Source organism: Kogia breviceps, chromosome 15 (assembly GCF_026419965.1).
Source record: "Kogia breviceps isolate mKogBre1 chromosome 15, mKogBre1 haplotype 1, whole genome shotgun sequence".
NCBI classification, from domain to species: Eukaryota; Metazoa; Chordata; class Mammalia; order Artiodactyla; family Physeteridae; genus Kogia; species Kogia breviceps.
In genome coordinates this window covers 83,738,366-83,765,627 of record NC_081324.1, presented here as the reverse complement: position 1 = coordinate 83,765,627, position 27,262 = coordinate 83,738,366, and the positions used below count along the sequence as shown (strand labels likewise).

At 50.7% G+C, this 27,262-nt stretch overlaps 1 protein-coding gene across 6 annotated transcripts in view; it reads left to right on the top strand.

Annotated features, from left to right (window-relative positions):
- The first annotated feature begins 2,433 nt into the window (after positions 1–2,433).
- Positions 2,434–27,262, top strand: part of RILPL1 (Rab interacting lysosomal protein like 1) — a 43,790-nt gene continuing 18,961 nt past the window's right edge. For 2 of the 6 annotated variants that reach the window (XM_067015675.1, XM_067015676.1), the window contains exons 1-4: positions 2,434–3,312; positions 9,725–9,875; positions 23,774–23,892; positions 24,559–24,780. In XM_067015675.1, the coding sequence (XP_066871776.1) occupies positions 3,004–3,312; positions 9,725–9,875; positions 23,774–23,892; positions 24,559–24,780 (801 nt within the window). In that variant the 5' untranslated portion in view covers positions 2,434–3,003. The remainder of the gene's footprint in view (positions 3,313–9,724; positions 9,876–23,773; positions 23,893–24,558; positions 24,781–27,262) is intronic. The other 4 variants (XM_067015677.1, XM_059040688.2, XM_059040689.2 and 1 more) reach the window with 2 other exon arrangements.

Sequence of the window (27,262 nt, the reverse complement as noted above, 5' to 3'; positions counted from 1 at the left end):
CAGATTTCCTGCCTCCAGAACTGGCGGAGAATGTTTCTGTTGTTTCAAGTTACCAAGTTTGTGGCAAGTTGTTACAGTAGCTACAGGAAGTTAATGTCCCTCCCTATTCCTCACTGTTTTTGATTTAGGGTGGGGATAATCATAGGTCCACTTTATTGGATTGCTGTGCACAGATCTGACCGCAGTTTTAGCACTTACCAGCTTGCCTGGCCTTGGGCGAGTGACTCGGCTTCTCTGTGCCTCAGTTTCCTCTTTTGTAAAATAGGGAGAATAATACTTCTTTGGATGTTGTAAGGCAGCAGTTCTCAAACTTTTTGCTCTCAGGGACCATTTCCCGAGGGTACTCTTAAGAACCATTGAAGACCCTAAAGAGATTTTGTTAGATAATGTTATATCTATTGATATCTACTGTAACTAGAAATTTAAGCTGTTTTTTGTTTTTGTTTTTTGTTTTGCAGTACGCGGGCCTCTCCCCGCTGCGGCCTCTCCCGTTGCGGAGCACAGGCTCCGGACGCACAGGCTCAGCGGCCATGGCTCACGGGCCCAGCCGCTCCGCGGCACGTGGGATCCTCCCGGACCGGGGCACGAAGCCGTGTCCCCCGCATCGGCAGGCGGACTCAACGACTGCACCACCAGGGAAGCCCTAAGCTGTTTTTTGTTGTTGTTGTTGTTGTTTTTTTTGCGGTACGCGGGCTACTCACTGTCGCGGCCTCTCCCGTTGCGAAGCGCAGGCTCCGGACGCGCAGGCTCAGCAGCCATGGCTCACGGGCCCAGCCGCTCCGCAGCATGTGGGATCTTCCCGGACCGGGGCATGATCCTGTGTGTCCCCTGCATCGGCAGGCGGACTCTCAACCACTGCGCCACCAGGGAAGCCCCCTAAGCTGTTTTTTGAAAATTAATTTAAAATAGACACATGACATGTTAACATGAATTTTCTTTTTAATATTTATTTTTATTTATTTACTTGGCTGTGCCAGGTCTTAGTTGTGGCATGCAGGATCTTTAGTTGCAGCATGCAAACTCTTAGCTGCGGCATGCGGGATCTAGTTCCCTGACCAGGGATCGAACCCCGGGCCCCCTGCATCGGGAGTCTTAGCCACTGGACCACCAGGGAAGTCCCTAACATGAATATTTTTTAATAAAAAATAACCATGCTTCAAAACAAACAAACAAGTACCAAGGACAGTGGCATTGTCTCATATTTTTGCAAATCTCTTTAATGTCTAGCTCATCATCAGAGAGCTGGACCCTCAAATCTGCATCTGCATATTCAGTCAATCACGATATGCTGATCTGTGTTTCATTATATGAAGAACATCTAGCCTCTCACTGATATATAGCCGGCAAAAGGGACCTCATAGAGACCCTTTGGGTATTGGGGAACCCTGGTGGTCTTCAGGCCACACTTTGAGAAGTAGTGGAGTAAATGAGGAAATATTTGTAAACTACCTAGAATAATGCCTGGCCATAGTAAACACTCTGCATTTTTAAACTAAATGTAAAGCCAATGCTCGATGCATTTTAAAACCTTAAAAAATTTTAGTTTTAATTAACACGTGTCAGGTTGGGGTGGGGTTTTACAGCTACAACGGCGTTCAGGGTTTTTTTCTGACTTCAAGGAGCTCATAGTCTGGTGGGGGGAGGCGTATGTGTAACCACGGTTAAAACTATGCAAAGAGCAGTTTTATGGGAGTAGGAGGCAGATGCGGGGATGCAGAGGAGGGCACCTAATTACGCATGCGTGGGGTGGGGGGGTGTTCAGGGAAGGCTCGCCTGGGCGGGGAGGGGTGCTCTGATGGACTAGTGGATCTAGCCAGGTCAAAAGGACAGAGGGCTTGGGACAAGAAAGCTGAAATCCAAATCCCGGCCTCACCTCCTCTGTGAAGTGGTTTTTAGGTCACAAGGAGCCGCTAATGGACGTGGCTGGCGGGCAGCGCAGCCCGGCCGCTTAGGGACCAGAGGACCCCTCGACCCTCCTGCCCCTCTCCCGGGCGCCTCTCCCGGAGCGCAGGGCCCGGCGCCGCCAGGTCCGCCCGGTGACCCGGTCGGCCGGGAGGGTCTACGAGCCGTGGGGTCCTCGACTCCTCCCCAGGATGGGCCGCATCCCGGAGTCCACCTCTCGAGCCCTCCATTTCTCTCCAGCACAGGGGCCGCCCCTGACACTGTGAATCGTCCGGAGAGACCAGCAACCCGCACCCCTACCACCTCCTCCCCTTCTCTTCTGGGCTAGTCTCGACTCCGCCGGGGCGGGAGTGGGAGAGGAGGAGCCAGGACCGGACTGGAGGAGGGGGCGGCGCGTCCGGACTCGCGGGGGACCGGCTGGAGCAGGGGGTGGGGGTGGGGAAGGAAGGTCCCGCGGGTGGAGCGGGGGTGGGGGGCTGCGGAGCGGGTGGGCGAGGGTGCGGTGTCCGCGGGGGCCCCGGGGCGCCCTCGGGCGGCGGAAGCCGGGCGCGCCCCTCTCCAGGCCGGGATCGGGGCGGGGCGCGCGGTATCCCCGCGGGGGGAGCTGGTCAGCCGGCGTCGCCGCCGCCAAAGTTTCCCGGAGGAGCCACGGCCGCCCTTCCTTGCCAGGCCCCGGGCGTGGGGACTGGCCGCCGGCGAGGACTGCTTCCGAGGGCAGCGGGGCCCGCTCTCCAGCCAGACCCCGCGCCTCCATTGCGCCCAACTCGGATTCCCAACTTGGGAGGCGCCGCGGGCCTGCGCACGCGCGCGCCTTCCTCGCCTCCTCCTCCTTCTCCTCGTCCTCCCCCCACTGGGGAGCAGGCTCCGGGCCGAGCCGGGCGCAGAGACCCGCGCCCCGCGAGCTGACCCCCGGCTGCCGGGCCGCCGCCTCCGCCCATGCCGACGCCCGCCGCCCGCCCGGTGCGCCCTCGCCCGAGGGCCAGCTAAGCGCGGGCCGGCGGCGGCGGCGAGAGGTGGGCCCGGCCCCGCGCTGCCCTCGACAGCGGCAAGTTTGGGAGTTGCACTAGTTTGCGGGGTGGGGGAGAGGCCGGGCGGGGGGCCATGGAGGAGGACCGGGGGTCGGCGCTGGCGGCCGAGTCGGCGCTGGAGAAGAACGTGGCGGAGCTGACCGTCATGGACGTGTACGACATCGCGTCGCTCGTGGGCCACGAGTTCGAGCGGGTCATCGACCAGCACGGCTGCGAGGCCATCGCGCGCCTCATGCCCAAGGTCGTGCGTGTGCTGGAGATCCTGGAGGTGCTGGTCAGCCGCCACCACGTCGCGCCCGAGCTGGACGAGCTGCGCCTCGAGCTGGACCGACTGCGCCTGGAGAGGATGGACCGCATCGAGAAGGAACGCAAGCACCAGAAGGTGGGCGGTAGCCTCAGTCAGCCCATCCCGGCAAGGTGGCCGCTGGGACCTGGGGGTCCTTCAGCACTGGGCAACTGTAGGTGCACACGTGTGTATGCAGGGAACAGACGGAGACGATGGGACTGGGGGAGGGAGGGAGGGAGGCCCCTGGCCCTCTTTTGCCCGGCCTGCGCACCCCCAGAGATTAAGAGTAGTTCTTTGGAGTCAGACCTGAGTTCCAATCCCACCTTTACCACTTAATAGCTGTGTGACCTTGAGTAAGTTATTGAACCTCTCTGTGCTTTATTTCCTCACGTATCAAATGGTGATACTAATAGGACCCGCCTTATAAAAATTAAATGGGATACTATCTAAAGTGCTTAGATAATATTATTCTTTTCCAGAAATGAAATAAGCGCCCCTGCCCTTCAGTGTTACCCGAGAAGATGTGATACCGGGCCCCATTCTTCCTCCCACTCCAGAACCCTCCAGAGCCAAGGGGATGTGACCTCCAGTCACTAAGCTTATTGACCGCCAGTCTGTGGGTTCTAATTTGCAAAAAAGAACTCTGAACCCCAGTCCAGGGTTCCTTCTAGTTTATTAACCTGAGGTGGTTTCCCCACATCGATTTTACTCTGTGAGGTAGGGATTATTCTCGGGGTTGGGGGGGGATTTTTTTCCCAAGGTAGTGCTGAAAGTCTCAGCCCCAGTGGAGGTAATTCTAGTGCCTCTTCCCCGCCCTCTTTGAATTGGAGGAAGATGATTTAGGGCGGCTTTAAGGCTAAGCCTCTGCCTTGCGAGCAAGCGCTGGGCTCATGAATCAGGGACTCCTCACTGGGCCGGGAGTCCAGACAAGGTGCCTGGGGAGAAGGAAGTGGGAGATGTGTGGTTTCCTGCCCTAACCTCAGCCCGGGGACGCTCCCTTCAGACTGAGAATGGGAGGAAACGCTTTTCCTTGGGGGGTCAGGGGGTCTGAGCAGACTCTGACTTGCTGTGTGGCCTCAGGAAATCCAGTTGGCCTCTCTGAATCTCTCTGGCCAGCCATCACATACTGTGTACTTTGAGGTCTGTGTCTTTTCAAGGAACAGAGCCCCGGCTGTGTTTGCAGTCTTAACCTAAGGACAGATACCTGGGTGATTAAGAGAACTAGTGTTTTGGAGGTTCGACTGTGTTTGTCCTCAAAGGTCCCTATGCGCTGGGGTCAGGTAGGAAATTCAAGCTCCAAAGCCTTAGGCAAAGTTTCCAGGATCACACTGGGAGCTTGAAAATGTCCCTGCCCTGTAATTAATGTCAAGATTCCCAGGAGCAGGGACTTGGGAGCTAGGTAGCCTGGTTTAAAGCCCTGTCACTCACGGGCTGTGTGATCTTGGGCAAGTCACCAGGTCTCTCTGTACCTCAGTTTCCTCAGCTGTGAAATGGGGATGATGATAGTACCTGTCTCATAGGATTGTGGTGAGAATTAAAGTGCTCAGGACAAAACTTGGGCCCTTTTGAGGGCCTTACCACTGTTAACTATTGATTTTAGACTGGGAGAGTTTTTCACCGAGGGCTCTTAGGCTGATATTGGAGACACCACCCCCACCCCAGATACCCCTACTCCTACCCCAGATCCTTCCATCTCTCCCAGGGGGGTGGGGAAGGAAGGGACCTTGAGATCCTCTCATGAAACTGCCTCTTATTGACAGGGACTAAGGGACTTAGCCCAAGTCCCATAAGAAGTCCTGGCACCTATGTCCCCACCCCTAGCACTTTCGTTCTGCTGCAGCCAGACTGGCAGACACCCTTGGGAGCCATTGGAGGCCACTAGGCCTGGAGTCAGGTGGAATTCCCAGCCAGCTGCACTTGTCACTTCTGGAATGCTATCAGCCAGGAAGTAAACACCAGTGTGTTCAAAGCCAGGGCTTATTTGTAAATACAGAGGACGATCTTTTCTAATTCGGAGGACAGAATCCTTTTTTTCCCCATCCCCGCTTCAGTCCCCTTTACTTCACATTCTTGGGATCAAGAGAGACTCGTCTGATTGCCCTCACCCCGTAAGCCTCAAAGGCTCTTCAAGGTGTTATTTCCACAGAAATCCTAGCATGTCCTTCATCTTATCTGCCTATCCGTTCATTCCTCCCTCCCACCTTCCCTCCCTCCCTTCCTTCCTTCCTTCCTTCCTTTTTTCTTTCTTCTTTTTCTTCTCTTTCTCTTGACAAATATGGCTCCAGGAAAGCATGCACCCTCTCTTCTACCAACTCTTCCTCCCAAAAGATCCCTGGACTCAGTTCTGTTCATCACTCAGACCTAAGCCACAGTCTTATCACGTTCTACCTGGTTACTCCACCTGCAGCCCTGTGGACCGACCGCAGCTTGCGAAGTGCCCTTCGAGGTGACTTGGGTGATGCAAAGGAAGGGAAAACCAGGTCCTCATCTCAGGCAGTGGGTGGGTAACAGGGAAGACAGGAAAAACACGTGAAGATAATTTAGAAAGTAGTGGCTGTGCAGATACAAGTGCATATAATACAAACAGCATACGTTGTTGATTTATTCATTCAACAGATACATTTATTGAGTACCTACTAAGTGCCAGGCACTGTTCTGGGCGACAGTGGTGACCACAACAGGTGAGGTCTTTGCCCTCAAGGACCTGACTTTCTAGTGCAGTGCTGTCCCATAGATATATAATGTGGCATGTCACATTGATAAAAAGACACAGATGAGGTTAATTTTTTTTTTTTTTTTTTGGGCCGCACCAGGGATTGAACCCGGGCCCTCGGCAATGAAAGCGCAGAGTCCTAACCACTGGACCGCCAGGGAATTCCCCAGATGAAGTTAATTTTAATAACATATCTTATCAAACCCAGTCGTTCCAAAATATTACTTCAACATGTAATCAATATAAAAAAATTTTTTTTATTGAGATATAATTGACATATAACATTGTATTCGTTTTAGGCTTACAACATTATGATTTGACATATGTACATATTGCAAAATGATTACCACATAAGTTTAGTTAACATCCATCGCCACACATAGTTACAAAAAAATTATTAATAAGGTATTTTGCATTCTTTTTTTTTCCTATTACGTCTTTGAAATTCATTGAGTGTTTACCCCTCACTGCATGTTTCAGTTCAGACCAGCGGCATTCAAAAAAACAAACAAACAAACAAATAAAGGGCTTCCCTGGTAGCGCAGTGGTTGAGAATCCACCTGCCGATGCAGGGGACACGGGTTCGTGCCCCGGTCCGGGAAGATCCCACATGCCGCAGAGCGGCTGGGCCCGTGAGCCATGGCCGCTGAGCCTGCGCGTCCGGAGCCTGTGCTCCGCAACGGGGAGAGGCCACATCAGTGAGAGGCCCACGTACCGCAAAAAAAAAAAAAAAAAAAAAAAAAAAAAAAAAATCTGGTGTCAGGAAATTTATTCCTGCGTGCAACTTTAGGGGAGAATCCATTTCCTTGCTTTTGCAGCTCCTGGGAGCCACCTGTATCCTTTGACTTGTGACCCCTTCCTCCATGTTCAAAGTCATGAGTGTAGCATCTTCATATCTAACTCTGATCTCTGCCTTGAGACCAGGGAGCCAACCCTCACCCCCCTGCGGTGGAAACACAGAGTCTTAACCACTGGACCACCAGGGAAGTCCCCACGTGGTCTCTGATTCTGCCCTTCCTGCCTCCTTTCACTTTTAAGGACCCTTGTGATTACATTGGGTCCCCCTGGATAACCCAGGAGCGTCTCCCCATCTCAGGGTCCTTAGCTGAATCACATCTGCAAAATCCCTTTTGCCGTGTAAATTCGCATATTCTCGGGTTCCAGGGATTAGGATGTGGACCTCTCTGGGGACCGTTGTTCCGCCTACCCCAGCCAGTTACACTTGAGGTAGCACTGGGGCCGTCTGTGTGCTCAGCCTGCATCAGGTGGGAGCAGAGAGGACCACGGCAAGAAGAGCCTGATTCCAGCCCACACCTGCCTGTGGGAAGGTCCCGTGGCCACTTCATCATTCCGCCACCACCTTCGCCCTCTGGCCCCACCCTTCACCTCCCCGGTGACCTTGAAGCTGCTGTGCGAATCCTTAGTTAGCACCTCTCATTTCCCCAGTGCAGCAGGCTTCCTGACAAAGGAGATGGGATTTAGGAACTTCTTTAAAAGATGAAAGGAGGCGATGCTGACATCCGGCCACCTGGGCCGGCTTGGGATGGGCTGTAGGAGGGCCAGAAATCAGCAGACATATGTTTAGCACTTTCTGGGTACTGGGCCCTATTCCAAACATCTACATATATTAACCACTTAATCCTCATGACACCCCCTGGGGGTAGATATAACACTGTATTCCTCATTTCCAAGGCACCCTAAGGTTGAATAACTTGTCCAAGATCAGCTAGTAAGTGGCGGAAACAGAATTCAAACTCAGGTCAACAGGCTCCAGTATCCATGCTTTAAACCAGCATTCTATACAGTTTATGATTTTATAAAATACCTCTTTTTTTTTTTTTTTTTGGTAACAGCTTTACTGAATATAATTCACATACCATACAATTCACCCATTCAAAGCATACAATTCAGTGGTTTCTAGTTTATTCACAGAGCTGTGCAACCATCACTACAATCAATTGTAGAACATTTTCATTACTCCGAAAAGAAAACACAGACTCATTAACAGTCGTTCCTCACTCCCTGCCAACCCTTACGCCCCTCGAAAGCTGCCAGTATGCTTTCTGTATCTATGGATTTACCTATTGTGGACATTTCCCATCAACGGAGTCAAGCACTGTGTGACCTTTTATGACCAGCTGCTTTTGTTCAGCGTCCTGTTTTCAAAGTTCATCCGAATTGTGGCATTTGTCAGTATTTCATCCCTTTTTGCCTGAATCATATTTCAGATACACCACGTTTTATTCTAATCTTTTCATCAACTGATGGACATTTGGGTTGTTTCTACCTTTTGGTGATTATGAATAATGACATTCATGTACCTGTTTTTGTGTGGACACATGTTTTCATTTCTCAGACCCTACAAGTGGAATTGGTGGCTCATACGGTAACTATGTTTAACTTTTTGAGGAACTGCCAGACTGTTTTCCACAGTGGCTGCACCATTTTACATTCTTACCAGCGATGCAGGAGGGTTCCAATTTCTCCACATTCTTGCCAACACTTGTTATTATGTGTTTCTCTGATTACAGCCATCCACAAAATAATTTTTATAGATGTCTTGTTTATCCTCACATGCAACCCTGTGAGCCTTTATTTTTTTACTGAAATACAATTGACACAGTATTATATTAGCCTCAGGTGTGCTATACAGTGATTTAACATTTGCATACTTTATGAAATGATCACCAGGCTAAGTCTAGTAACCATCTGTCCCCGTACAAAGTTATTACAATACTGCTGACCACATTCCTTGTGCCGTAGATTACATCCCTGTGGCTTATTTATTTTGTAACTGGAGGTTTGTACCTCTTAATCCCTTTCACCCATTTCACTCCCCCTCCCCCTCCAGCGCCTCCCCTCTGGCAACCACCCGTTACTTCTCTGTATCTAAGAATGTTTTCGTTTTGTTTGGTTTGGTTTGTTTTTTAGATTCCACAAATACGTGAGATCGTATGGCATTTGTCTTTCTCTGTCTGACTTATTTCACTTAGCATAATACTCTCTAGGTCCATACATGTTGTTACAAATGGCAAGATTTCATTCTTTCTTATGGCTGAGTAGTATTCCATTGTATATAGGTACCACATCTTCTTTATCCACTCGTCTATTGATGGACACTTAGGTCGCTTCCACGTGTTGACTATTGTAAATAGTGAATGCTACTGTAAACATAGGGGTGCATGTCTCTTTTCAAATTCGTGTTTTTGTTTTCTTCACCGTGAGCTTTTATAGTAGGGGCTCCGCAACTAAGGGAAACAGCCTCAGATTTGTAAAGTGAGTCCTCCAAGTCTGCTTGAAGAGATTCCTGTTTCAGATATACAGGGAGCTCTGGGGCCAGGTGGTATCCCTGGGATCTTTGCAGCCTCTTTCTCCCTTGGAGAGAGGTTCGTCTTGATGGAGGGTCTGTCCGAAGATCAGGGACGTGACCTCCCAAGAGAGATTGGTATGTTTGGGTCCCTGCAGCCTGGAGCTGCCCCTCCACCCTCTCTCTCCCGTCTAGATAGTTAGAAGGTACAGTTCCAATGCCATCGTTGTCTTCAGGGCAGTTCTAACTTGGCCAGGTCCTAACGGCATAAAGGCAGGCCTTGCCCAGAGGAAGGACGCCTTCTATTTTTCGTAAAGTTGCCACGTGGGCTAGTGATGGCCTGACCTGCTCACCTGCCGATGCTTGGTTCTCATGGAGAAGGGAACAACCCAAAGCCCCAGCAACCCTGAGCTGCTCCCGAGGGTCAGGGGGCTAAGGCTGCTGCCCTGGGCAGGCTGTGACCCCACTCCGGCCCCTCACCCCCGCAGGAGCTGGAGCTGGTGGAGGACGTGTGGCGAGGGGAAGCGCAAGACCTCCTTTCCCAGATCGCCCAGCTGCAGGAGGAGAACAAGCAGCTCATGACCAACCTCTCCCACAAGGACGTCAGCTTCTCCGAGGAGGAGTTCCAGAAGCATGAGGGTAAGAGGAGGGGCCGGCATGGGAGGTGAGGGGAAGCCTCTTGCCACCTGCCATCTCCGGCACCACCAGTGACAGGAGCGTGGTCCCCAAGCAGTGGCGTCTCGTGTCATGTGGATGGATTCTCACCATCACTCTGCCCGAGAGACGTTGTGTTAGCCTGGTTTACAGGTGATGAAACCGAGAGGTTCATTTGACAGATTGTTCGAGAGTCCTCACTTTTCCAGCCTCTTCTCTAGGCACTGGGTATACCCATTGGGCAAGACAAAGCCACTGGCCTCGTGAAGCTTATGTTCTAGTGCAGAGGAGATAGATGATAACTATGTAAACAAACAGGTGACACAGTTCCAGATTCTGACCAGGGTTATGGAAGAACTAAAATCTGGGGGGGATATGATAGAGATGACTTGGTGGGGTGCTTCTTTGGATATGGTGATCAAGGAGGGCCTCTCTGATGAGGTGACATTTGAGCTCTAATGAAGTCATGGAGTGAGCCATGCAAATATCTGGTGGGGCGGAGCAGGTGCAAAGGCCCTGGGGCATGACTGTTTATGGAAACCAAGGAGACCAGTGTCACAGAAGATGATCAAGGCCAAGGGTGGTTAAAGATGAGGTCAGTGGGGTCAGCAGGTGTCAGATCACATAGCCCCTTAGAGACCAAGGTTTGGATTTTATTCTAAGTGTGCTGGGAAGAAATTTGAGGTGCTTGTCACGGGTACACGTTTAACAATGAGCGACCCAGGGTGGCCACCCAGATCTGAATGATGCTAGAGCCCCCCAACTGTCATTCATCCTACGAACAGTTAATCTAGAACCTTGACTCCAGGCCTTCTGCTGGTGCTGGAGAAGCAAAGACAGACAGAGGGGTTTGGTCTGGGCCCCCGTGGGCTGCATCAGCTGTGGGTCCCCCAGCAGCCTCCTTCTCATTCAGAGGCTGGCTCTGATCGCACGGAATCTCAGGCCCAACTCTTTAGTCTGGGTAAACTTCCTGGGTCCCTATACAAGCCCCCTCCTCAAGTTTGTTGGGACGGGGGTGGACGTCCGTGGGGGCCTGAAGTTCAGAACTCGTGTTTACCACTCTGTGAGAATAAAGTAGCACACTGTATAAGGACCGTCGGGACCAAGGAAAAAGGAAATGTTTGATCTGGGTGCTGGCCTCCTCTTTTCCTCGGGTTTCCTTTGTTGAGATGTGAGTCGTGCAGTGAAAACAAAAGTCGTAGTGGTGGTAAGTGTTGGTGCTAGAGCCAGACTACCCAGTGTGAATCCTAACCCAATACTTACTGGCTGAGTGACCTTGATCAAGTCACTTGACCTTGGTGTGCCTTAAGTGCCCCGTGTAGAAATGGGGGAAATAACCATATCTCCCTCATAAAGTTGTTGTGAGGATTAAATGAATTAATACGTGTAATCTGAATAGTACCTGGTGCCCCCACTCAGCAAGTGTTAACTGAGCTGTTGTTATCGAATCCAATCTCCTTTTTGAAGAGAGGAGGAAAACAGGCGGAGAGGGTGCACCCTTCCTCTTTATGGCTTAGTAACACTCCGTTGTCTGTTTGGACCACGTTTCATCTATCTGTTCTTCCACCGATGGACAATGAGTTGTTTCCAACTTTTGGCTATTGTGAAGAGTGCCACTGTGAAGGTTCTGGTACCTTCCTGTTTTTGTGTGGACATGTGTTTTCGGTGCTTTGAGGTATATACCTCGGCATGGAATTGCTGAGTCCTGTGGTAACTGTGTTGAACTTAGTGAGGTGCCCACAGCCACCTTTTGTTTTTTGTTGTTGTTGTTGTTTTTTAAATGTTAGTCGTCTCCCTAATTAATATCGTTTGGAATTCTACCCTATGGTCTGGTGGTTTATATGTTCTTTTGTTTATTTATTTATTAATATTTATTATTTATTTGGTTGCGCTGGGCCTTAGTTGCGGCTTGCCGGCTCCTTAGTTGTGGCGCGCAGACTCTTAGTTGTGGCACACGTGTGGGAATCTAGTTCCCTGAACCCGGGCCCCCTGCACTGGGAGCGAGCAGTCGTATCCGCTGCGCCACCAGGGATGTCCCCATAGCCATCTTTTGGGCTGTGACATTTCTGCAGGGCACCCAGAGGCCTCCAGGGGTGACCTTGGCACTCCTCCTGCCTACCCCAGTGACGCCCTGGAGGCCGCAGGTCCCCCAGGCACGGGCCCGGACACCCTAAGCCGCTTCCTCGGCGCTCGGTTGCGCGTGTGTGCACACGCCCCGCCCCCCTCCCCCCTCCCCGTGGGAGAGCTTGGCCTCGGCTCTCTGCATCGCTGCTGGGCTCTTCATCAGACAGCCCACACGGGCGCTATCTGAGACACACTTAATTGGCGTCTCGCGTGGGTCCAGCTCCCGGGGGTGAGCTCGGGGAGCCTCCGGTGTTCAGCTCGACAGCAGCCCTCACCCGAGTGGAGAAACTGGGCGGACGCCAGCCATGCCTTTCGCAGTTATTTTTATTTTGCCTGGGAAGCCGTGGGAACACAATAGGGGCAAAAGCCTGTCTTCCACCTGTGAGAGGAACAGACACTGGGCCGAGGGGTCCCTGGGAGGAGGTGCAGCCCGTGAGGTTAGACTGTGTGTCTGGCGCCACTTTAGGCAGTGGGGCAAGGCCGAGGGGCAAACAGGATTTAGGGGGTGAGTGGGCTCAGATGCCCGCTTAAAAGAGCCAGCCCCGGGCTTCCCTGGTGGCGCAGTGGTTGAGAGTCCGCCTGCCAATGCAGGGGACACGGGTTCGTGCCCCGGTCTGGGAAGATCCCACGTGCCGCGGAGCGGCTGGGCCCGTGAGCCATGGCCGCTGGGCCTGTGCGTCCGGAGCCTGTGCTCCGCAGCGGGAGAGGCCACAACGGTGAGAGGCCCGCGTACCACAAAAAAAAAAAAAAGAGCCAGCCCCGCCCGGAACAGTGCTGCTTTCCCAGCCATTAATACTGGGCACTGCGATGTATAGAATAGATAACTAATGAGAATAGTTAGAATAATAGTATAGCACAGGGAACTCTACTCAATGCTCTGTGGTGACCTGAAAGGGAAGGAAGTCCAAAAAAGAGGGAATATATGTGTACATGTAGCTGATTCACTTTGCTGTACAGCAGAAACTAACACAACAGTGTAAAGCAACTAGACTCCGATAAAAATTAATTGAAAAAAAAAAAGAAAAAAAAAGTACTGGGCAGCGTGCTCAGAGCACCTGCCAGTCCCCTGTCTCCCACTCCCTGGAAGTCTCCAGATTAAAAAGCACTTCCCTACTTCTTGTATTTGGAAATCGTGTTGTCAGCACTTGGAAACTACTAGTTAGCACATGCGGAGATGAATTACAGATGTGGAAGCAATTGGACTGGGGGCGTGGGGGTGCAGGGATACACTGAAGCGTCTGGAAAAAAATTCTTGGGCTCTGGACAAACAGCTCTGTCACCAGGAGAGGATGAAAACTGCCCACGTATCCATTTTCTGAAGGGCAGCTGAGAACAGCACTGTCCAAAATAAATGTAAGACAATACACTCGTTGCTTTTCCGATTGTGTACATCTTTCGCCTTTTACCAAAAAATGTAAGGCAAGCCACAGATATGATTATGATTTTTCTAGGTGTGGCATTAAAAGAAAGTAAAAAGGACAGGTGAAAGTAATTTCATTAATATTTTTATTTAACCCGGTAGATCCAAGATATCATCCTTCATCATGTAATCAATTTAAAAATTATCAGTTGGGGGGAATTCTCTGGTGGTCTAGTGGTTAGGACTGTGTGCTTTCGTTGCTGAGGGCCTGGGTTCAATCCCTGGTCAGGGAACTAAGATCCTGCAAGCCGCATGGTGCAGCCGGAAAAAATAAATAAGAATTTTAAAAATTTAAAATAAAAATTATCAGTAGGGTATTTTGCATTTTTTTCATATTAAGTCTTTGAAATCTGGTGGGTTATTCATTTATATATAATATAATTTATATTTGTATGTTTTACTGTGGTAACATACACGTAAAATTTCTCATCTTAAGCTGGGACAAAGTGAGAGAGTGGCATGGACATCTATACACGACCAAATGTAAAACAGATAGCTAGTGGGAAGCAGCCGCATAGCACAGGGAGGTCAGCTCGGTGCTCTGTGACCACCTAGAGGGGTGGGATAGGGAGGGTGGGAGGGAGGGAGACGCAAGAGATATGGGAACATATGTGTATGTATAACTGATTCACTTTGTTATGAAGCAGAAGCTAGCACGCCATTGTAAAGCAATTGTACTCTAATAAAGAGGTTAAAAAAATTTCTCATCTTAACCATTTCTAAGTGTATAGTTCAGCAGCATTAAGAACGTTCACAGGGCTTCCCTGGTGGCGCAGTGGTTGGGAGTCCGCCTGCCGATGCAGGGGACGTGGGTTTGTGCCCCGGTCCGGGAAGATCCCACGTGCCACGGAGCGGCTGGGCCCGTGAGCCGTGGCCGCTGAGCCTGCGCGTCCGGAGCCTGTGCTCCGCAACGGGAGAGGCCACAACAGTGAGAGGCCCGCGTACCGCAAAAAAAAAAAAAGAACGTTCACATTGTTGTACAACCAGGCTCCGGAACTCATCTTGCAAATGTAAACCTCTGTCCCCATTAAACAATAACTCTCCATTTCTCCCTCCCCCAGCCCCTGGCAACTGGCATTCCACTCTCTGTCTCTATAATTTTGACTACTCCAGATAGCTCACATAAGTGGAATCATACAATATTTGTCTTTTTGTGGCTGGTTTATTTCACTGAGCATAATGTCCTTGAGTTTCATCCATGTTGTAATTGTGTCAGAATTTCCTTCCTTTTTAAGGCAGAATAATATCCCATTGTATGGATAGACCACATTTTGTTGATCTACCCATCCGTTGATGGCTGATGTGTATTTTACATTTTCAGCACATGTCCATTTGGATGTGCCCTATCTCAGGTGCTCCGTTGCCACTAGGGGCTGCTGAGTTGGACACACAGAGCTAGAATATTCTTGGAGATGTGCCTGGGTAGAGCAGTCCATTATAAAGGGGAATGGGCTGTGGAGTGAGGTGGACCTGAGTTTAAATCTCAGACCCACTCTTACCAATGGGTCACCTTTTCCCATATATACAGCATCAAACGCAGAACTAGTCAATAAAAGATAGCCCTGAGGGCAGTGATGTCGCTTTTGTCCTACCAGTGGAACCTTTTGTGGGACCCGAGAGTGGCTGATATGAATTTCACCTCAATAGAAATCGTCTGTGCACCTTCTATATAGGACTTTCTCCGTAAGCTTGCTGTATTAGTTTCCCGGGGCCACTGTAACAAATGACCACAGACCGGGAGGCTTCAAACAAAGAAATGTATTCTCTCGCAGATCTGGAGGCCAGGGGTCCAAAATCAAGGTGTCAGCAGGGCTGTGCTCCCTCCGAAAGTTCTAGGGGGAGAAGCTCCCTGCCTCTTCCAGGTGGCAACTCCTGGCTTGTGGCTGCGTCACTCCAGGCTCTGCCTGTGTTGTCACGTGGCCTCCTCCGTGTGTCTGTGTGTCTGACTCTCCCTCTCCTTTCTCTCATAAGGACCCAGTCATTGGATTTAGGGCCCACCCTCATTTAGCCTGACCTCCCCTTAACTTAATTACACCTCCAAAGACCTGTTTTCAAGTAAGGTCACATTCTGAGGTTCCAGTGGATGTGAGGTCCGAGGGGACATTATTCTCTCCAGTACACTTGCTGATAACATGAGGAGCTTGGGCTGTGAGACTTTGAGAGGTAGTAGTGTGGTCGCAAGAGTGTGGGTCCTGGGCACTTCCCTGGTGGCGCAGTGGTTAAGACTCCTCGCTCCCGATACAGGGGGCCCGGGTTTGATCCCCGGTCAGGGAAGTAGAGCCCACGTGCTGCAACTAAGGCCCAGTGCGACCGAATACATAAATAAATATTTTATAAAAAGTACTATGAACGAAAGATGGTCTGTCCATGGAATGGGATATCATTCAGCCAGAAAGAGGAATAAAGCACTGATACACACCGCAACGTGAAAGGAAAAAAAAAAAAAAAAAAGTGTGGATCCTGGAGCCAGACTTCCGGAGCTTGAATCCTGGTATTAGCTGTGTGGCCTTGTAAGAGTTAACGAGCTGCTGTGCACCTCAGGTTCATCGCCTATACAAGGCGGGCAGCAGGGGTCCTACTTCGTAAGGTATTCTGAGGATAAAATGAGTTACGTTCTGTTTATATCAGCATCTTCTAGAAGGAGGCCTGAGGCGAAGATGTTCCTCTGCAGGTGATTTATTAAGGAAGCAGCCCTAGAAAAGACTGTTGGGAAAGTGGAGAGATCAGGACAGGGAAAGGAGGAAGCCCAGCAAAGTGCGTGCAGGGCACCGAGCTCCGGAGTGTGAGTTACGCCTCAGAGTTGCCCTGCCCTTAGGCGTGGGGCCTGTACTTTCTTACAGAGCCTGCCAGCCGGGGAGCCACACTGAAGAGGGGCGAGGGGTGAACACAGGCATCCGAGGGGGTCTGAGCACCACTTCATCCACGGTGAGCGCTGAGCCCAGCAGCTGGTGGCGGCAGGTGCTTGAAAAACATCGGTGACCGTCAGCATCCAGTATCAGAGGCGCTTTTCTGGCTCTGGGGGAGGGAAAAATGTGCGAGTCTGGTACTAAGAGACCCGGGTGATGCTCCAAATGGCCACGAACCAGCAGATTTGGGGTAATCTTCCCAGGGTGTCTTCTTCTTGGAGAGATTGAGGGGGGACAGACAATACGGGTCTGTGGGTGTTGGTGGTTGTTTGGGTCTTTGACGATAGAAACTATTACATGTATACGTTCATGTTGTAAAAGTTGAAACAAAACTCAAGAAAAACATGAGAATTCCCTTTGCCTCCTTCTCACCCACCAGAGGGAAAACCATCCCTTTCTACGCATTTACACACACGTTCCGTGTGTGTGTTGTTTTTAAATAAGAAAAAGCTCCTACAGTGCTGGCGTGGACATTGCGGGGAATGTGTTTTGTTTTTAAAATAAAAGGGATTATGCTGTATGGATGGTCACTTGCCTTTTTTTTAAAACAAATATAAATTATGTATTTACTGTTTGGATTGCCCTTTTAGAAAAATGAACAGTTTTAAAGTGTACAATTCAGTAGCATTTAGTACATCATTTAATGTATTTATAATGTTGTGCCATCGTCACCTCTATTTAGTTCCAAAACATTTTCACCACCCGCAAAGGAGACCCTGCACCCACAGCAGCCACTCCCCAGTCCCCCCTCCCCCCTGCCTCTGGTAACCTCTAGTCTACTTTCTGTCTCTATGGATTTACCTATTCTGGACATTTCATGTAAGTGGACTCATATAATATGTGGCCTTTTGTGTCTGGCTTCTTTCACTCAGCATCATGTTTTCAAGGTTCATCCACATTATAGCCTGTGTCAGTGCTTCATTTCTTTTTACGGTTGAATAATATTCCATCATTTGGATAGATCACATTTTTTTAATCCATACATCTGTTGATGGACATTTGAGTTACTTCTATCTTTTTTGGCCATTGTGAATAGTGCTGCTGTGACTTTGTCACTTGCCTTTTGCTTTTTTTTTTTTATTTTAAAAGGTCAAGGGTTTTTTTGTTTTTTATAAATTTATTTCTTTATTTGTTTATTTTTGGCTGCATTGGGTCTTCGTTGCTGCGCGTGGGCTTTCTCTAGTTGTGGCGAGAGGGGGCTACTCTTCATTGCGGTGCGCAGGCTTCTCATTGCGGTGGCTTCTCTTGTTGCAGAGCACAGGCTCTAGGCGCACGGGCTTCAGTAGTTGTGGCACACAGGCTCAGTAGTTGTGGCTCACGGGCTCAGTAGTTGTGGCTCACGGGCTCTAGAGAGCAAGCTCAGTAGTTGTGGATCACGGGCTTAGTTGCTTCGTGGCATGTGGGATCTTCCCGGACCAGGGATCGAACCTGTGTCCCCTGCATTGGCAGGCGGATTCTCAACCACGGAGCCACCAGGGAAGCCCTTGCCTTTTTCTTTTAACTGGCTACATAGTGTCCCACTGTGTGGAAAGTACTTGTTTAATCATTTCCTTGCAAGTGGATGTTTAGATCATTACCAGTTTTCACTACTACAAGCTCGGGACCTGAGACCGACCTTGGACATGATTCTCTGTGCACTTGCCCGAATGTCTCTTTAATTTAGATCCCAAGATCCTGCATTGCTGGGGTGACTAAGCAGTTGCTCAGAAGTGAGCAACGGCGTTTGTCTATGTCTGTGAGTCTGTTAAAAACACTTCACCTTTTAATTTTTCGAAGCACTTTCGTAACGACGCTTGGACTTAGCAGCAACCTTTGGAGCAGGGAAAACTGGTATTTCTATTTTATAGATAAAATCACAGCTAACATTTAGAGACTCTTACTCTGTGCCGGGCCTGTTGTGAGCACTTCATGTAGATTAACATATGCAACCTCACAAGAGCCCCCCAGGTGGGGCCTCCACATGATCCCCATTTGCAAGTGAGAAAACAGACACAAGGCACAAGTTCAGCTGCAAGGGAAGTGGCAAAGCCAGGAAGGAGTCCAAGGAACCCAGCTGCAGACTCTAAGCTCTTTACGGTTCGTTCTCTGGCTTCTTAGTCCTACAGCTACTGACACCCATGACAGATGGGGAGTTCCCTGATGGTCCAGTGGTTAGGATTCTGGGCTTTCACTGCCGTGACCTGGGTTCAATCCCTGGTCGGGGAACTGAGATCCCGCAAGCCGGGAGGTGCAGCCAAAAACACCAGTTGCTTTCTTTGGGACTTCCCTGGCGGTCCAGTGTTTAGGACCCGGCACTTGCACTGCAGTGGCCCGGGTTCAACCCCTGGCCAGGGACTTGGATGTTGCTGGGTTCCAGATCCAGGTTTTCTTTCTCTGGGCTCGTGCTCCCCTGCGCCCACCCACGCAGCTGTTCTGCTCACCTGACCTATCCAGGAGTGGTCTCTGCCCCCACCAAGGATTAAATTTAATGAGTTAGGCCCTTGACGCCCGTGCCTGGAGCCTTTGCAGGACAGGTGCTCAGAGAGCAGTGAATGCTTTTTTGGCTTTTTCACAGACTCTGCCTACACCTGATTTCAGCCCTCCTCCTCCACACAGACACACACACACACACACACACACACACACACACTCGCTCATGCACTGTGTCTAAGGTCCGCTTTCTCGGGAGACGTTAGCAGTGTCCTCTTGTCACACTAGCGCAGGCCCAGGCCCCGCCTTGCAGCAGTGGCCCAGGAGTTTTGGGAGGGAGACACCTGGTGCCCGGGACCCCCAGATGGCCCTGTGTTTCCCCATTGCAAGTCTGGGGGCCTTTCAGCTCAGGAGTACAGCCGAAGAGCATCCTTTGAGGAGCAAGGAGTGTCTGAAGAAATAACTGACTTTATAAACTCCAAGTGGAATGCGTAGTTGTTCTTTTTCATGGCTGTATAGTATTCCATTGCTTGTTAGTTTCAAGGTTCATCTATTCATTCTACTATTTCTTAAATATTTATTTTATTTATTTTCCTTGTTTTTTTGGCTGTGTCGGGTCTTAGTTGCAACACACCAGGGAGGCCCTTGGTTCCCTGACCTTTGTTGAGGCATGCGGGATCTTTCCTTACGACGCGAGGTCTCTTCGTTGCAGTGCTTGGGCTTCTCTCTAGTTGTGGCGCACGGGCTCCAGAGGGCACGGGCTCTGTAGTTTGCAGCACGCAGGCTCATTAGTTTTGGCACGTGGGCTTAGTTGCCCCGAGGCATGTGGGATCTTAGTTCCCCAGCCACGGGTTGAACCCACGTCCCCTGCATTGGAAGGTGGATTCTTTACCACTGGACCACCAGGGAAGCCCCTATTCGTTCTACTATTGATAGGCGTCTTGGCAGTTTCCAGTTTGGGGCTATGGTGAACAAAGCTGCTGTGAACATTTTTGCACGTCTTGTGCTGTACAGATTGTCACTACTTTACTTACCAGTGTATCTGTCTTTAAATAGCCGCGTAGTGTCTGATTTGCCCGCAGTTTATTGAACCATCCTTCTACTGGCGATCATGTGCACTGTGCTTGAAGGCCTGCAGGGGTTATAGGATCAGCTGCTGCTTCACAGAGGATGTGTGACAGCATTAGTAGGTGATGCCTAACGGTTTTCCCAAGTAGCAACCCCCCAGCAGCTCAGACGAGCATTCCTGTTGCTCTGCCTTCTCTCCAGCACTTACATTGACAGTCCTTTTCATTTTAGCCATCCCGATGAGGACGCTTGCCCCTTCTTCCCATCCCTGCCCCTCCACTCCTGCTTGGGCCGGCATCTCTGAGGGACTTTTGCAGCTTCTCTGCACCTCTCAGCCTCATAGCTTGGTATGAGGTCCAAGGAGGAAGCTGCGTGGTCTAAGGAGCATAATGGATGCCCCAGGCCCACCAGTGGGAAAAGATCCTATTTCACGGCCTTGTGTGATTTCCTAATGTTCTTATTTTATACGTACAGCATTGTCAGAGAGGTGGAATAAAGAAAAACCTCATGGGACTTTCCCCGGCGGTCCCGTGGTTAAGACTCTGTGCTTCCACCGCAGGGGGCACGGGTTCGATCCCTGGGCAGGGAACTAAGATCCTGCATGCGGAGCAGCATGGCCAAAAATTAAAAGAAAGAAAGAAAGAAAAGAAAAACATCAGCATGTCCCCACTTTGCAGGTGAGGAAATGGAGGTTCAGAGAGGTTCATGTCACTTCAAAAGTCAGCAGCCATGTGCTGTGATGGAACCCAGGCATTCAAGGTCATCCTTATTGCCTCTGGGACCTCCCAGTCACTCAGTTGACAGCTTTTCTCATCACAATTCCTCTCCTTCCAGTTTGTCTCATTTGCACACCAGGCACCCCTGCTCTCCTGTAAGTCTTTTCCTCTGTGGCTGTCCCTTCCTGGTCTCCTTGGCCTGACCCTCCAGCTCCGTGCAGGCTCTACGTGTTGAGATCCTGAGGTCCTTGTTGCCCCTTTAGAGGGAAATCCAGCCTCCTTACCTGGCCTCCGAGACCCCGCATGGTGCAGCCTCACTCCCAGCTCAAGCCTGTATCACCCCCTCAGCCACTGTGCTTTGGCCATGGCACTGCCCTCCAGCGCCTCAGATGCAAGGTCTCCTCCCATAGGGCCCCTGCCTGGCAATGCCCATCCGCGTCACCTGGCTACCCTTCCCCCCTTCCGGTCTCAGCATAAATGACCCTTGTCCAAGAGGCCTTCCTGCACCCACAGTCTGCACTGGGTCTCCCTCATCGTTCTTTCTCAGCCCCCGTTGAGTCTTTCACAGTACTTGTTATGGTCTGTAATGACACACACATCTGTCTAATGCCTGTAAGTTGGTGCGAGCAGAATCGTACCACACTTACTTGCCATCATGACCCTAGCGATTAGCTCAGTGTCAGGTATACAGCAGGTGCTCGATAAATACTTGAGGAATGAATGTCGAACGTGTATGCACAGTAAAATGTGAGTACTCGCAGCAGGTGGCCCTGTCTGGAACACAGTATGGGCTGGAGTCTGCCCCATGGTGACACATTCTGGTGACCTGCCAGGAGCTTCAGAATCTTGTCCCTCAGTGGGGAGGCATCGTGGCATCATGGAGAGGACACAGGACTTGGAGTCAGAAAACTTGAGTTTGAGCCCCAGCTCTGCCAGTGCCTAGCTGTGCGACTTTGAACGAATCTGTCTCTGGGCCTCAGTTTTCCGTATCTGTAAAATGGGACTCATGTTAAAACGGCAACAACGATAATACCCATTTCCAGTGGTTGGGAGTGAGAATGAAATAGGGTCGAGGGTGTGAAGCAGTTCATCCTTACTGGGCTTAGCAGGAGTGAGCTATACGTTGGGAACGCGGAGGGGAACTAGTCCCTCTTCCATCAGCCAGCCTGGGGCATCTACCGCGTATGAAGCCCCAGACTACAGCGACGATTGAGACAGGATGGCTGCCTTCTGGGACCGTCCTGCCTTTGTGCCTGTTACACAAAGTCTCCAGCTCATCCAGGGCAGGGTCTGGGTCTCCTCTGGGTTTGTAGCCCCAGAAGCATCGCACACTGTTCTAGACACGCACCGTGAATGCTCATTCATCGTGGTGACTGCCTGCGTGGGAATATCCAGGACATGAGGAGGGCGGCCAGTGGAAGAGCTTCAGATGGGATGGAGCAGCTTAGGGAAGGGAGTCCCCTCGGCAGAATAGCTGAGGAATCGCCCACATAGTTTCTTTTCCCCGGGGCCTGGTCATCTAGCGGTATGTCCCCTGAGTCCCATAGGGGAGGAAAATCGGAGAGAAACAATGGTTTCTCCCTTGTTAATCTGTGGTTGAGCCTGACCACCACTCTCCCCAGCTCTGGTCTCCTGGGGAGCAGGGATTAGCTCTCAGCCTTAGTGCCTGTGAGAGGCTCAATAATGGGCCCCCTAAATATCAGGTCTTAATCCTTGGAACCTGTGGCTGTTAGGTTATATGGTAAAATATTTACAGATGTAATTTAGTCAGAATCTTCAGATGGGCATTTATCCTGTACTATTTGGGTGCACCCTAAATGCCATCACAAGTGTCCTTATAAAAAAGAGGCAGAGGACTTCCCTGGTGGTCCAGTGGTTAAGACTCCGTGCTCCCAATGCAGGGGGCATGGGTTCAATCCCCGGTCAGGGAAGTTCCACATGCCTCGCTATGCGGCCAAAAAAAAAAATTTTTTTTTTAAAAAGGAGGCAGAGAGAGATTTGACACGGACAGAAGAGAAGGAGGCATGTGACCACAGAGGCAGAGACTGGAGTGATGGGGCCCCAAGCCAAGGAACACCGGCAGCCACCAGAAGCTGGAAGAGGCCAGGAACAAATTCTCCCCTAGAGTCTCCGGAGGGAGCACAGATGTGGTGACATCTTGATATTGGACTGATATTTGATTTTTATTTTTTTATTTATTTTTTTGTCCGTGCTGCATGGCTGCCAGGATCTCAGTTCCCCAACCAGGGATAGAGCCACAGCAGTTAAAGCCCGGAATCCTAACCACTAGGCCAGCAGGGAACTCCCAGTATTGGACTGATTTTAAACTTCTGCCTTCTGGAACTTTGAGAAAATAAATTTCTGATGCTCTTAGCTACCGAAATTTGTTGGGTTATTTGTTACAGCAGCACATGAAACTAATACAGCATCCATCCTCACATTCCTTAATTCACCAAGCCCTGAGCAGACACCTATTGTGTGTCAGGCGCTATGCTAGTCCAGGGAAGACACAGTGAGTAGGTTAGGCAGGGTCTTGCCTCCTGGGCTGACCGTATACTTGGGGGACGAGAGGCAGGGAGAACAGACAACAAACAAGTAAGTGACAGACAATACCCTTTGAGCACCTGCTGTGTACCAGCCAGGCATCTTCAGTATTGGCTTCCTGTGCATTGACAAGAGCAATCCTCGCAGCAGCCCTAGGGGGTAGGTACTGTTCTTCTCGTTTTAGAGATTTGGAAACTGAGGCACAGGTTGGGTAGCCCAAAGCCACACAATTAATAAATGGGAGAACCAGTATTTGATGTCCAGAGCCGACCCTCTGAATCACTATGCAGTATCATCTTTCATTAGATGAAAGGATGTACCAGACACTTAGCCATTGTAAAAAGTGAGGGGATGGATGGGGTGGGAGGAGGGGACTCCTTGTGGGGGGGGTCAGGGAAGGAGAGGGCTCTGTGAGGAGGTGACTTGGAGCTGAGGCCTGAGAATCAAGGGGAGCCAGCCTGGGGGAGGTTGGGAGGAAGGGACTTGTGGAAGCTGGAAACAGCGAATGCCCTGCGGTGGGATTGAGCGGGGGGGAAGAATGCAGGGGCAGAAAGCCGGCGCCGGGGCGGGGCAGACGAGCAGAGGTGAGTCCAGGAGGAGGTGGGGGGGCAGGTTCATCTCGGTGGGGAGCCACCGGATGGCTTAAGCGGGGGAGGGAGGCGGACGCACCCACGGGTCCCTCTCACCCCACCCCAGGCATGTCGGAGCGGGAGAGGCAGGTGATGAAGAAGCTGAAGGAGGTGGTGGACAAGCAGCGCGACGAGATCCGCGCCAAGGATCGGGAGCTCGGGCTGAAGAACGAGGATGTCGAGGCTGTAAGTGCTGAGCCCCGGCCCTGTGTCCGCCCTCCCGGGCCAGTGGGTACCAGCAAGAGACGGGATCCTCCCCTCAGGAAGCGCCCCTGCTCCCCGTCGGCCTCACGCCGTGGGCTCCGTGGGGTAGGGATCCTGCCTACGGCTTGAGAGGCCCAGCCCTGAAACGGTTGCCGTGCGGAGGACTCTCGGCCGAGTCTTCACTGGAGCAATGGGAGGGAACGTGGCACTGCCCAGTGACCTGACTCTTTCCACTCACTGAGGAGGCCCCAGGGCCCAGTCAGCCTCTGCTCTGACCCTGAGGCTTCCTCCAGCCCATCCCCTTCATGCCCCAGCATGGTCCAGGCGGCTCCGGGAACCTATACGGTGTCTCTGCCTGAATTAGAAAAAGACGCCCCTTTCTCAAGGCCTGTTACTTCCCTCTGTTGGGAAATTGTCATAATATACTAACAAGACACTTATCTTCCATCTATCATAAAATTATCATAGTAAACATACACATGGGCCACCTCTGGCATCAACAGAGTTGTAAGAACGTGGACAAATTTCAAACAGATCAAGGCATCTACAGTATGAATGGCACGCCTGTAGATGGTTTGCTCTTGTGCAGTACACAACATGAGCTACTGGATGTGGCGGCCCCATCCAATAGCCTTCCTCTCTCTACAGCTGCAGCAGCAGCAGACCCGGCTGATGAAGATCAACCACGACCTCCGGCACCGTGTCACAGTGGTGGAGGCCCAGGGGAAGGCCTTGATCGAACAGAAGGTAGAACTGGAGGCAGATCTGCAAACCAAGGAGCAGGAGATGGGCAGCCTGCGGGCAGAGCTCGGGAAGCTGAGAGAGAGGCTGCAGGGTGAACTCAGCCAGAACGGAGAGGAGGAGCCTGTGGTGAGTGGGAAGCTGGCTTCTGCAGGCTGGCTCGAGGGGGGCCGGGCTGCCTTGCTTTTTCCCCATTACACTTGAGAGAAATGGGAGGCCGAGGGAGGGCCAGCTGCTGGCTAGAAGACACACAGCTGGGCAGAGGCAGGGCTGAGCATGGAACCTAGGACTCCCAGCATTCTAGCCCAGGGTATCCAGCTCAGTGGTGGTTACTGGGCATCTGCCATTCATTCATTCATTCACTCAAATAATTATTGACTGTGTTGGAGGCATGGGGGATAAAATAGAGAACTGGTTCCTGTCCACATGGAGCTTACCGCCAGTATGGGAGACAGACATTAGTCAGATAATCACATAATATACCACGTGACCAGCAATTCCAATTCTAGGCATATGCACAAGAAAACTTAAAACATATGACCACATAAAAACGTGTACACAGGACTTCCCTGGTGGCTCAGTGATTAAGAATCCGCCTGCCAATGCAGGGGACACAGTTTCGAGCCCTGGCCCGGGAAGATCCCACATGCCACGGACAGCTAAGCCCGTGCGCCACAGCTATTGAGCCTGCACTCTAGAGCCCGCGAGCCACAACTGCTGAAGCCCGTGTGCCTGGAACCCGTGCTCCGCAACAAGAGAAGCCACCACAATGAGAAGCCCGCTCACCGCAGCAAAGCGTAGCCCCCGCTCGCCGCAACTAGAGAAAGCCCGCGCGCAGCAATGAAGACCCAACGCAGCCAAAAATAAATTAATTAGTTAATTTAAATAAATAATAATTTTTAAAAAACAAAAAAAAACGTGTACACAAATGTTCATAGCAGCACTATTCCCAACAGCCAAAAGGTGGAAACAATCTACATGTCCATCAACTGATGACTGGATAAACAAAATATGATCTATGCATACAGTGGAATATTATTCAGCCATAAAAAGGAATGGAATACTGAGACAGGCTATAAGTTGGATGACGCTCAAAAACATGCTAAGTGAAAGTAGCCAGACACAAAAGCCCCCATATTGTATGAGTCCATTTATTTGAAATGTCCAGAATAGACCAATCCATAGAGACAGAAAGCAGATTGGTGGTTTCAGGGACTGGGGAAAGGGGAGGATGGGTAGTGACTTCTAGTGGGTACAGGGTTTCTTTCGGGATGATGGAAATGTTCTGGAATTAGATAGTGATGATGGTTGCGCAACTGTGAATGTACTAAAAATCTCTGAATTTCTTTAATTTTTTTTTAAACTTTTATTTATTTTTTGGCTGCGTTGCGTCTTCATTGCTATACACGGGCTTTCTCTAGTTGCGGCGAGCGGGGGCTACCCTTTGTTGCGGTGCGTGGGCTTCTCATTGCAGTGGCATCTCTTGTTGCAGAGCACGGGCTCTAGGCATGCAGGCTTCAGTAGATGTGGCACGTGGGCTCAGTAGTTGCAGCACGCAGGCTCCAGAGCACAAGCTCAGTAGATGTGGTACACGGGCTTAGTTGCTCCATGGCATGTGGGGTCTTCCCGGACCGGGGCTCGAACCCATGTCACCTACACTGGCAGGCAGATTCTTAATCACTGCTCCACCAGGGAAGTCCCTCTCTGAATTTTTTACTTTAAAAGGGTGGATCTTGGGAATTCCCTGGTGGTCCAGTGGTTAGGACTTCATGCTTCTACCGCAGGGGGCATGGGTTTGATCCCTGGTTGGGGAACTAAGATCCCACAAGCTGTGTGGCATGTCCAATTAAAAAAAAAAAAAAAGAGTGGATCTTATGGTAAGTGAATTATATCTTGATTTTTTTTTAAAAGGCGATTCATGCTAAAGGAGAGGGATGGTGCCAGAAGGTCCCATAACTGAGGGAGGGTCTGGAGTGCGTAACTAACTGTGTGGACTCTAGAGCCAGTCTGCCTCGGCTCCTTACTGCCTCCGTGCCTTTGGATAAATTATTTAGCCTCTTTGCGCCTCAGTTTTCTCATCTCTAAAATGGGAATACTAATAACAGTACTTACCCCCAGATTGGTGTTATGAGAATTAAATGAGTCAGTTCATTTAAAGTGTTAGCTGTTGTTATTATTACCATGATAGTCTGGGGGAGTCAAAAAGGCTTCTTCAAGGAGGTGATCAAAAGAATGAGTGAAAGTAAACTAGGTGAAGGGGGTGGCATGTGCAAAGGCCCTGAGGCAGGAGAAATTACAGTGCAGTCAGGAAAGTATAAGAAGGCAAGGGTGCCTGTTGTGCAAGCTGACGATGAGGGAGAGGGTCTGAATAAGGTCAGAGAGGTCAGCAGGGGCCAGTGCTGCAGACCAGGTAAGCTGCAGAGAGAAGTCTGCTTTTTTTATCTGCAGGCACTGTGCTGTGTGCTGTGGAGGTTCAAGCAGCTTACATCCCAGTGCAGGAGACAGACTTGGAGACCAGCAGCCACACTGAAGGTGGAAGGGGGTTGTCTTAGTGGTAAAAGGTTGTCTTAGTCTGGGTTCCCTTGAAGCAGAGCTTGAGAAAAGGACTCTG